The sequence below is a fragment of the Scardinius erythrophthalmus genome (genome assembly GCF_964197995.2).
Source record: "Scardinius erythrophthalmus genome assembly, chromosome: 14".
Lineage (NCBI taxonomy): Eukaryota > Metazoa > Chordata > Actinopteri > Cypriniformes > Leuciscidae > Scardinius > Scardinius erythrophthalmus.
This window is the reverse complement of record NC_138234.1, coordinates 26,755,487-26,766,632: the sequence shown is the minus strand read 5'-3', so window position 1 is coordinate 26,766,632 and position 11,146 is coordinate 26,755,487. Positions and strand designations below refer to the sequence as shown.

Below are 11,146 nucleotides of genomic sequence, written 5' to 3'. Positions count from 1 at the left end.
AAGTCTTCTGCGAACAGTAGATTGTGATACCTTCACTCCTGCCCTCTGGAGGTTGTTGCTGATGTCACTAACAGTTGTTTTAGGGTCTTTCTTTACAGCTCTCACAATGTTTCTGTCGTCAACTGCTGATGTTTTCCTTGGTCTCCCCATTCGAGGTCTGTTACTTAGTACACCTGTGGTTTCTTTCTTTCTCAAGACATTCCAAATGGTTGTACTGGCTATGGCCAATGTTTGTGCGATGGCTCTGATTGATTTTCCATCTTCTCTCAGCTTCACAATTGCTTGTTTTTCACCCATAGACAGCTCTCTGGTTTTCATGATGGTTACACGTCTAATTATAAATGCACTCTGCACAGGTAAAACCAAAATCTGAAACTGAGCGCAGACATTCAGTGCTATTTATTGTTTGAATAATCAATGTAATAGGACACACCAGGGCAAAAAAAACACACCTGCCAGTCACATGTTCCAATACTTTTGGTCACATGAGCAATGGGTGGGTTCAAACAAAAGATTGTATCTTCTAAGTTGTGTATCAGATCCAGATGTAAATACCTGGAAATAAAAGCTGAAATGTTGATCTCTTGTCTCATATTCATCTTTTGATGTCAAACCCATATATTTTCAGTCTACAGGAAAAAGAAAGGAATTGGCCTCACTGTTCCAATACTTTTGGAGGGGACTGTATATATTACTGACACATTAGATAAATTAATTACGTATTCATTTTTTTGCATTTACAATTAAATATTTTACTGAGCAATGCCATTTCTTGAATTAAAAAAAAAAATTCTTGAACCAAACCTACTATACAAAGTGTACCCAAAACAGAGGAATAACTTAACATTCAAACATATATAGTATATTCCCTACCCTTTTAAAACAAAGGGGTCAGAAAAATGTGCTAATTTTGAGGAAGCATATCCATTGTGGTACGCTGGTACTGTGTCAATGATTATCCAAAATTAGTTTGTCATGATGCATTTCTAATTTTGTTGTGAGCAAATTCTTCAGCCCAATGCAGGACCTCTGTAACATCTGAGACTTTGGTTGCTTTTCCCACACCTTTAGCAACCTCGTTTGAGCCATCTGCATTTCCTTCCAAGCGTGCGCACACATGAAGAGCCCATTCGATCGCTGAACCACCAGCAGAGCCCTAGGAAGACAGTATGAAAGCAATCTCACACCTGTGTGGTTATACTGTAGTTGTGTGATTTTGTTGTGTGCTGTACCTTGGGTACTTGGCAGGCAAAAAGCACCTTCCCTGACTGCTGCAGGTGAGCAAACAACATGACCAGGGAATCGGGACTGCTCTTGCTCAGCTTGAGCACAGTCTTCATCAGCACCTAAACACGATAACATGTAAACCAACCAATTGTATACATTTGATACAAATATAATCGTCAAAGATCATCACAAAACATACCGATATCGAGACCGTCTGGATCAAGTCCACAAGCACAGTTTTATTAGAGTGTTTGTCCAGCAGCTCTTTGGCTTTCAAGGCAGCCTGAAGCAGAAGAAACAATAAGCCATATGCCTAAACAACAGATAATATTAACAACTAGCAAGACAACCTTTAGACGTTTCTACCTCTGTGATCTCCAATTTTCTGATGGAGGTGTTGCTGCTCTTCTGCATCGCTTTCAGGCAAGTCTGCAACTCTCGTCTCTGCCATTGCGGGATTGGTGTGTTATCAACCACCTAAAACACAAAACACGATATAGACGAATGAAATTCATACATCATGAACTGACTTTCCAATGAAGACGAGAGGTTATGGAGTTACGTACATTCATTAGGACGCCGATCTCTTTGGAGAGTTTCTGAGCTGCTGCTATAGACGGGACGCTTGCAACTTCTACCCGTGCCACCAAAGACTCCAACTCCTCCTGCATGGCTTGGCCCGCCTCACGAGCCTGGGTCACAGGAACAGTTAACATCACAGAAACTGAACTGCTGCCCAATGGTAGATTTCGTTTTTCGAACCTTTTTGGCTTCATCTCCAGTAACAGCAATGATACGGCTAATGCCTTTCACCATCTGTCGCTCAGACACAATGACGAAGTCTCCAATTGCTCCCGTCCTCAATAAATGCCTGATAAAAGCAACAACATATTAGTGAGCTTGGCTTAGGGTTGGGTGATATGGCAAAATATCATTTCACAATTCTTTTCAGACTTTTTAGATACGATTTTGTTGGATTCTAAGACAATTTTTTTCATGTTACTTAGCAATAGTCAAACTAATCTCCGCATTTAAAACATTTAGCCCTGTAAGATGAAAGAACATGTAAGGGTTAATGCCCTTCGAGGTGTCCATTGTCAGGTATTAATGGACGACGGCGAGGCGTGATTTAACGTGATCGCCTCCGCTGCGCGTCGGACGGCTGCCTCCGCCGAGGTCCATTAATACCTGACAATGGACACCTCGAAGGGCATTAACTCGCTTATACCATGGTCACTTGCCAAATAACATATTTTTAAAACATTAGTTTGTATTTTAAATTAGTTTTACAATCGAAATCTAAAGTTTTTACAAACAGTAACTTGGTTTCCCTGGTTACGCCTGACGGTTTATTTACTAGGTGTCCTCTATCACTTTTTAATGGACACCCTGCAGCCAATCAGAATCGAGTATTCACCCAGACCATGGTATAAGAAAGAATAAGATATATTACATAAAGGCCCAGTTTCACAAACAGGGCTTAGATTAAGCCAGGATTAGACCTTTGTTCAATTAGGACATTTAAGTAGCTTTAATAAATGTGCCTTAGAAACAAAAACATTACTGGTGTGCATTTTGAGACAAAACAATGGCAGTGATATATTTTAAGAAGTGTCAGTGCAAGTTGCTTTCAGTTAAAACAGATTAAACATGCATTTTAGTCTGGGACTATCTTAAGCCTTGTCTTTGAAACCGGGGGAAAGTATTAAGATGATTAGACTACAGTCACTTTAAGACCTAATGCACAGATCCAATATTCTCAACTGCGTGCGATTTCTTTCCCAGCTGTTTACATTCACTTGAGGCATAACTGACTGTGTTTATGTAAACCTTCTGTTTTTGACAAGTTAAGCGCAATAAGACGCGAAAGTATTCACTGTGCGACCGGAAAACATATATCAGAAGTTCAAACTGGCAAGGCTTTAAAACGCATGCAAATAATAAACTTTTGTGATGACGAAGAACAGCAAGGTCACAATTGGTGAGTGATCGCGATAGAGGTGATAAATGAAAAAACTGAAACGCCAACTGATAGAATCTGCACTGTAGCAAGATACTGACAATCTCTCTGTACAGGAGACATTTTAATCATTTATGATCATTACACACCTTGGCGGCAGCTTGGAAATGGTCAGATGTATAAGTGGTTCGCCCAAAGCAGCGATAACTAACCCTGATCCTGGAGGGCTATCCTGCAGAGTTTAGCGCCAATCCCAGACATGTCACATCTGAACCATCCAATCAAGGTGTTCAAGATTATTTGAAAATAACACGCTGATGAAAAGTTGGAACTGAAGTCTGCAGGAAGCAGCAGCCCTCCAGGAGCAGGGATGGCTGACCCCTGGTCCAAAGAGTTCCGGCAGTTTCAGAAGAACCTTACGTGCCACAGCAAAGCTCCACTGAAGCTTGTCTAGCAGTGTTTGAGGTAAGCAGATTTGAAATAGGCATAGCCACGGACACCACTCGCACTGGATCCGGATACACCTGAAACAAATGACATGGTCAACACCTTACATATACCCCAGTTTCCAGCAACAAGGTGGGGGGCCAAAGTTCTGGCCCATTTCCTCCAAAGAATAGGAAGTTCTGGGGTGTAAAGTCCTAGTTCTTTTATCTTACATCTGGGCTGTCCAATCCTGCTCCGAGAGGGCCGCTATGCTTCGGCGTTTATCTCCGATCCTACTTAAACACACCTGAACCAGCTAATAAAGGTCTTCAAGATCACTAGGAGCTTTCAGACAAGTGTGCTGAGGCAGGACATTTGCTCTCCAGGAGCAGAATTGGACACCCCCGTCTTATCGGATATAAAAAAGTGGGAATCAAGCCATCAGTATTTACCTCATCTATAGTTCTCAGACCTGGAATCAGTTTAGCTCTGGACAGAGGGACCTCTTCTATGTGCACCTCTGCATTTTTACGAATGATGTCCTGGGCCAACTCTTCAACTTGCTGTAGCTCAGATACACTAAGGGAGCCCTTTATACAAGCACATACATGTATAAGCCAGTTTGGAAATCATTAAATCCCTGATGCAGACACACAGTCATTGTACCTTCACACTGAAGTCGAATCGGAGGCGGCTGGCGGTGCAGTGTGACCCTCGCTGACTAACAGAGGGACCTAGCAGCTCTCGCAGGGCGAAGTTTAGCACGTGTGTGGCAGTGTGCTTCACCATGCAGCCCAGACGCCGAGCCTACAGTTGGAAATGCAACACTTACCAAAAGGTATCTACATGATGCGTTGCCATGTCTGATGGTACTTTTACTCCTACTACTCTCACCTCATCCACATGAAGATGCACTTGGTCCCCAGTTCTCAAAGTCTCTGCTGCTGTGACTTGATGTACCACATAACCCCCAGCCAGACGGACACAATTCACAGGGAACAGCACATCCTGAAAAGCATAACCACAAATGCTAACTTCATCTTGTCTGCTTATCAAATACATAAAAATAAGATGAGATGTGATGTGATCAATAACCTGTAATCCATCCTTGGTGAAGTAACCCTGGTCGTGCGCCTGTCCTCCCTTCTCTGCATAAAAGCTGGTCCGGTCCAGAATCACACCACAGCGCTGACCCTCACGCACCTCTGAAACCAAAGACCCCTCACAGTAGAGTGCCAGGACTGACGCTCTGCAAGGCTCAAACACTGAGAGAGGGAAAGAGTCAGGATCATTGTTCAGTCTTATACCATGTCCCAACCTCGTGTGATGTAATAAAGCGACAGGCAATAAATCCTATTCCTTCTGTAATAACTAGAGTTCTTGTCCTAATCAACTGAAATGCATTGAAATGTTAGCCCAGCCAACACTGAAATCTCACTGGTAGCTATGCAGTGTGTAGCATGTTGCTATGTGGTTGATAATGTGTTCTGAGAGTTATTCAGTGTTCTGAGTGTTCTTTAGCATGTGACTTTTTTTATTGTGTTGCTGTGCAGATACCAAGATGCTCTGAGTGTTTTTTAACATGTTGCTATGCAGTTGCTCAGGTGTCTTTAGAATGTTGATATTCGGTTGTTAGTGTTCGGTATTCGAATTTGTGTGCTTTTTCGTGTGTTGCTGTGCGGTTAGTGAGGTGTTCTGAGTGTTTTTAGAATGTTGCTATGGTGTTTTAACAGTATTTAGTGTGTTGCTGTGTGGTTATTGAAGTGTTCTTTGTTTAGAATGTTGCTATGCAGTTGCTAATGTCTTTTAAGTGTTTTTAGTGTGTTGCTCTGTGGTTAAGGTTTTCTTAGTGTTCTTTAGAATGTGTTTTATTCTGTGTGTTGCTGTGCGGTTACTAAAGGCCCTTTCACACCGGATGCGTAACGAAAAAGCGAATAGTTCGTGTGCGAATAGTTCGCGTCAAAACCCATCACATGAGCCGCGTAAACACGGTCTCTATCTCTATCTTTGACGATTAGCTTTCTATCCCAAATGTAGTTTAGCCTTCTAGCCTACACAGCACAGGACTATACAACAACTAAAACTATCACACAACATACTCACAGTCGTGATAACCGAGTTGGTTGGCAATGCTACGCCACACAATCATTGTCCTTGTAGTATATGATTGGCTGAAGTCTTTTCTGTCGCCGCAAAAGGAAAAAAAAAATCATTTTTTCGCCGCAGCACATTCGCGTTCGGTGTGGTTATTGCTATGCAGTTACTGAGGCGTTCTGAGTGTTTTTAGAATGTTGATATTCGGTTGCTAAGGTCTTTTAAACAGTTGTAGTGTGTTGCTGTGTGGTTATTGCTATGCAGTTACTGAGGCATTCTGAGTGTTTTTAGAATGTTGATATTCGGTTGCTACGGCCTTTTAACAGTTGTAGTGTGTTGCTATGTGGTTATTGCTATGCAGTTACTGAGGCGTTCTGAGTGTTTTTAGAAAGTTACTTTGGGGTTGTAAGGTCTTTTAACCGATTTTAGTGGATGATGTGTGGTTATTGGGGTGTGTAACATGTTGTTTGACATGTTACTTTGCAGTTCATAAGGTGATTTGAGTGTTTCTGGTGTTCTTAGAATGTTGATATTTGATTGCTAAAGTATTTTGAGTAATTTTTGTGTTCTTTAGTGTGTTGCTTTCTTCACGATATAAATTTTTAGTGACAAGCTGAGCCATTTCGCATTAATTATCGCAGGCGATACGTCCGCGATAATTAATGCAATATGGCTCAGCTTGTCAGTTAACTACGGCTCTGTGTTGTAAATGGCGCTCCATTTGAAAGCAGGTGATGGCGATTTACTACTAATCAAGGAACCGGCTTTACTGACGAGATGCGCCTAACAATGTCATGCGATATATCGCCCAGCCCTAGTCAGGACACAGTTTTAATGATTTAACTGCCTTACAAACTCCTGCACCAATGAACTTTTCACTCAAGTACCATATTGTCCATCAGACCCCAGACTGTAACAGTATTTCAGCGAGTCGTCAGTGTGAGGAACTTTTCGGCTTTGTAGCTCCGCCAGGCTATGAATATCCAGCTGGTCCGCCCTATCTCCATCATCCTCCTCCGACTGAAACCTCAACTGAGAAAAAAATCCAAGTTAATCCATATACCCACTATAACAGATAAATCAATAAATCAAATGCTGGATTAAAGAAAGCCATATGCTAATATCAGTACCTTCTCATATTCATCTTCAAGCACCTCCATTTCTTTTTTATCAACCATCTTGCCCCTCTCCTCCAGCATCAGGTCAATGAGATCGAGAGGGAAGCCTAGGTTACGATGTAGCGACCAGGCAACCGAGGCTGATTAATAGATACAACACAATGGACACAGAAATAAATATTCATGCAGGTGCTATTCACTGAAATGGGGTAGAGTGTGGTAGTTAAAGATCAGGGCTGGTGACTGAAAGGTTGAGAGTTTAAATCCTACAAGAGACATTTAAAATGAGCATATATCGGCCGATACCGATATGGTGGCCGATATATCGTACATCCCTATGTAAGTGTCAATGAAATGCACTTAATATTACAGAGCCTAAACAGATAATAAAGGGAATAAAGCGAATTACACCGCTTTGTGGGTTTACCTGGAAAAACAGCAGAGTCTTCATCCATATTGCTGAGAGTCCTGTCAATCACCCTCCTGCCCTGCTTCAGCGACGACAGGAACTGGGCTTCATTTTGATTAATGAGATCCATGATCTACAGAGGAGGAACGCAAATGTTTTACAATTTATCAAGGGTAGAAAACAAAATTCAGTTCCTGCACTTTGTTCACAGCAGGTTTTCTAAGTTGAAGAAATGCCACGGTACACTGAAACATTAAACTCAGAAGTACAGTTTCGCCAATAATACAATTTAGGCTAATGCAGATAAACCATGAACTATTGTCATATTATGGACGATAACTGATAATGGCTGATATTAATATTATTGTTTGAAATGCTACAAGTGAATTTAAGCATCATTTTGAGATTTGCTTAATGTTACATTTAACAGTGTTATTAAATTCTTAGTGTTTTTAAAGATTCACTTGAATTGCTTTTTAGAACATGGTAATACACTACCGTTCACCAAGGCTGCATTTATTTGATAAAAAAAAAACAGTAAAAACAGTAATATTGTGAAATATTATTACAATTTAAAATAACTGTTTTCTATTTTAATATATTTTAAAACATAATTTATTTTTGCAATGTAAAGCTAAATTCAGTGTCACATGATCCTTCAGAAATCAGTCTAATATGCGGATTTGGAAACATTTCTGATTTACATTAATGTTGGAAACTGTGATGTATTTTTCAGGACAGAAAGTATCTCTCCTGTCACTTTTGAACAATTTAATTCATCCTTGCTAAATAAAAAATAAAAAAGTATCACAGTAGTGTATCTTTTTGCAAGAAACGTAATACTAAGGTGTTTTGTAACATGCTTACCCTCTCAGACTCTGTGTTCAGCTCAGGATAAGCATCACCCTAAGAAAAGGGAAGAGAGCGGGAATATAAAACTTAAGACAATGCAGTGATGACAGTAATACACGGATGGACATCTCACCAGTATATGAGCTACAGTAGGCACCAGGCTTGCCAGCGTACCCTCGGGGGCCTGCAGCACTTCTGTAGAAAACCTTACGGCACGTCTCAAGATACGTCTTAACACCAGCCTATCACAAAGATGGCATATTTCAGAAATTGTATGTGTTAAATTACCTTGCATACTTCGATGAAGTCAAACTCACTCAGCGCCTGTCATGCCTGGATAAATTCCGTCAGCGATACACACGCAGATCGTTCGAACGTGGTCCGCCACGACCCGATAGGCCATGTCCACCTGACCCGCGTCCGCCTCTCCAGTCCTGCCCTGATATGCAGGAGCCTTAGAGCACTACATGCACAAACAATAGAGATAATGTGGCTTGATTTATATTGAACCTGGAATATTATTCTTTTAAAAGGTTAAATGAAGGTTAGAGACCTGGTGGATGGCGGACAATAGAGGTGTGAAAAGATCTGTGTCATAGTTGGAGCGTTTTCCCTGCAGTACGGTCACCAGTCGCTCTAAACCCATCCCAGTATCCACGCTGCACTGGGGCAGAGCTCGCAGGCTACCATTGCCCTCCCTGTAACATAAAGAGAGTCAATTTTCAAATCCTCACGATGTGTGTTACTAACACATTACTCCACAAATAAAATTTGCGAACATATTTCATTAAATTACAAAATATTTAAAAAACTTAAAATACATAAGTAAAAGCTAATTCAAAGTATTTATAAAAACTACTATATATATATATATATATATATATATATATATATATATATATATATATATATATATATATAAAATGTAAAATAACACTGGAAGTGACTTTTCTAACCTGTTATACTGCATAAAAACTAGATTCCAGATTTCCACCACATCCGGACTGTCTGCATTGACCAGCGAAGTGGCGTTCCGATTCCCAACATGATCGTAGTGAATCTCCGTGCAGGGGCCACACGGACCCGTCTCGCCCATTTCCCAGAAATTATCCTTCATTCCAAACGGCAACACGTGATCCGGCTGCACTCTGCACGGGAATGTCACAACAATCCGGTGAATTTCCAACTGAAAACGAATCAATTTTGCTTTGCACTGCTTTGAACGTACCCTATGCTGAGCCAGATTTGCCGCGTTTCCTCGTCGGCAGGGAGACCATTGGCCAAGTCCCCAGAGAAGTACGAGACATACAAGCGCTCCGCAGGAATGCCGTACTCTTCTGTTAAAAGACGCCAGGCCATTGCACAGGCTTCCACCTGGATTGTGAATCATTAATTTAATAAAAAATACATGAAAATGCTACAGAGCCCATAATTGGATATAGTGATGGGAAACTAATTACAAATGAGATGGGAGGAAAAAATATATATTTCAATGCATTTGCATTCACTCTCAAAACTTTTGCGTTCCCCGAGAAACTTTGCATTTGCTCGCAGGTGTGAGGGAAAACAATATCAGGCTTTTCTTTTTCTCAGGGATTGTGATGCTTTTGAGAAAGAACACAAAGTTTCTCAGGGGAACAATACTTTTGCAAGAAAATGCTAATGTTTTGAGAGAGAATGCTAAGTTTCTCTGGGACGTCAATACTTTTGAGAGAGAATGCTACGTTTTTCCCCTATCTCGTATTTTTTCCATCACTACTTCCCTTAGGGGCTCAGTAAAATGCAATTCAATTAACATCTTGAATAAACCTCTTGCTTAATGAACATATTCATGAAATTTATTTTGATATTTTTTTAGGGACGTAGTGTCCTGTTGTGGACAATGAAGGGAAAAAAAGCCTCATTAAAAGAACGCAATTATGGACCAGACCTTGAAGTAATCACCAAACGACCAGTTCCCCAGCATCTCGAAGAAGGTGTGATGGTACATGTCTTTCCCCACATCCTCCAGGTCGTTGTGTTTGCCTCCGGCGCGGACACACTTCTGACTGTTCACCACCCGCCTGTATGATGCCATCTCACTGCGGGGGTCCGCACAGCCCAGGAGAATCGGCTTAAACTATGGGACAACAGTCACAGACCATGAGAACCTGACATCAAAATTATCATTACAGAAGACAGCGCCCCCAAAAACACTTAAACCACACTTTAAAAAATAAATGCACTTTTTTTTTTTATATTCTAAATATATAATAAAATAAATGAGAATATATAACTTTAAAGTTTATATTATTCATCTATTTTTTTACTTTACTTGTTTATTATATTTTTTTAAAGTGTAAACCCTACATTTTCCAGACAGCATTACCATGATACGTGTCCAAAAAACATAGCAGTGCCACTGCACTTTGACATGGGTGTTCGGTGTTATATTTTTAATATCTTGCATGTATCATTATTGATTTTGAGTACCTGGTTCATTCCTGCATTGACGAACAGAAGACTCGGATCTCCTCTCGGACGCACTGAGGAGGACGGCACCACTCGGTGTTCATAACCTTCCTTGAAAAAGTCGATAAACTTCCGCCGTACTCTTTTAGATGTGAATTCTTCATGAGATTTTGAGTAGGACAGGGCCGAGCATGTTCTTATTCCCGCCAATAAAGTGCATAATTTTGCATTTAAAAGTGCACAGTGGAGCTGTTTCCCCAGCACTATGCGCGCAGCCATCTTGCCGAGTCACAACGTCAAACAGCAGCGTCCAATCAGCGACGAGAATGAGATGAAACTGAAGCTAAACATGACTATGTTATCTAAATATATTCTATTATTATTATAATGTGCATCAAATATATATAAAAAATATTAATACAATATTTTAAATGTATAAAACAATTATATTTACTAATTCAGTGTGTATATAGGCTATATACAGTCAAACCAAAAATTATTCAGACACCATATATAATTTTTTTTTTTTTTACTAGTGGGTGCAGGACACTATAGTTCATTTATGTGAGTGAGGATAGCAAAATAAAGTAAACTGTGATATATTATACC

The 11,146-nt window shown here is 40.4% G+C and overlaps 1 protein-coding gene across 1 annotated transcript; it reads right to left on the bottom strand.

The window, feature by feature from the left end:
- Window positions 1-384: 384 nt before the first annotated feature.
- Window positions 385-10,842, bottom strand: aars2 (alanyl-tRNA synthetase 2, mitochondrial (putative)). The gene is made up of 22 exons (XM_081384022.1): window positions 10,559-10,842; window positions 10,017-10,205; window positions 9,315-9,460; window positions 9,043-9,234; window positions 8,640-8,784; window positions 8,404-8,549; window positions 8,220-8,328; window positions 8,102-8,140; window positions 7,253-7,367; window positions 6,838-6,965; window positions 6,595-6,739; window positions 4,709-4,878; window positions 4,508-4,621; window positions 4,280-4,420; window positions 4,066-4,203; window positions 3,608-3,711; window positions 1,990-2,098; window positions 1,794-1,919; window positions 1,594-1,704; window positions 1,427-1,510; window positions 1,233-1,346; window positions 385-1,156 (listed from the first exon to the last, which is right to left on the bottom strand). The coding sequence occupies exons 1-22, from the start codon at window positions 10,814-10,816 to the stop codon at window positions 974-976; spliced, it is 3,006 nt and encodes a 1,001-aa protein (XP_081240148.1). The 5' UTR covers window positions 10,817-10,842; the 3' UTR covers window positions 385-973.
- Between the last annotated feature and the right edge of the window lie 304 nt (window positions 10,843-11,146).

Coding starts and splice junctions, on each gene's coding strand:
- aars2 (XM_081384022.1), bottom strand. CDS start 10,816: ATGGCTGCGCGCATAGTGCTGGGGAAACAGCTCCACTGTGCACTTTTA. Junction 9,235..9,314: donor CAAATCTGGCTCAGCATAGG/GTACGTTCAAAG, acceptor ATTCCCGTGCAG/AGTGCAGCCGGATCACGTGT. Junction 1,511..1,593: donor GAAAATTGGAGATCACAGAG/GTAGAAACGTCT, acceptor CTTCTGCTTCAG/GCTGCCTTGAAAGCCAAAGA.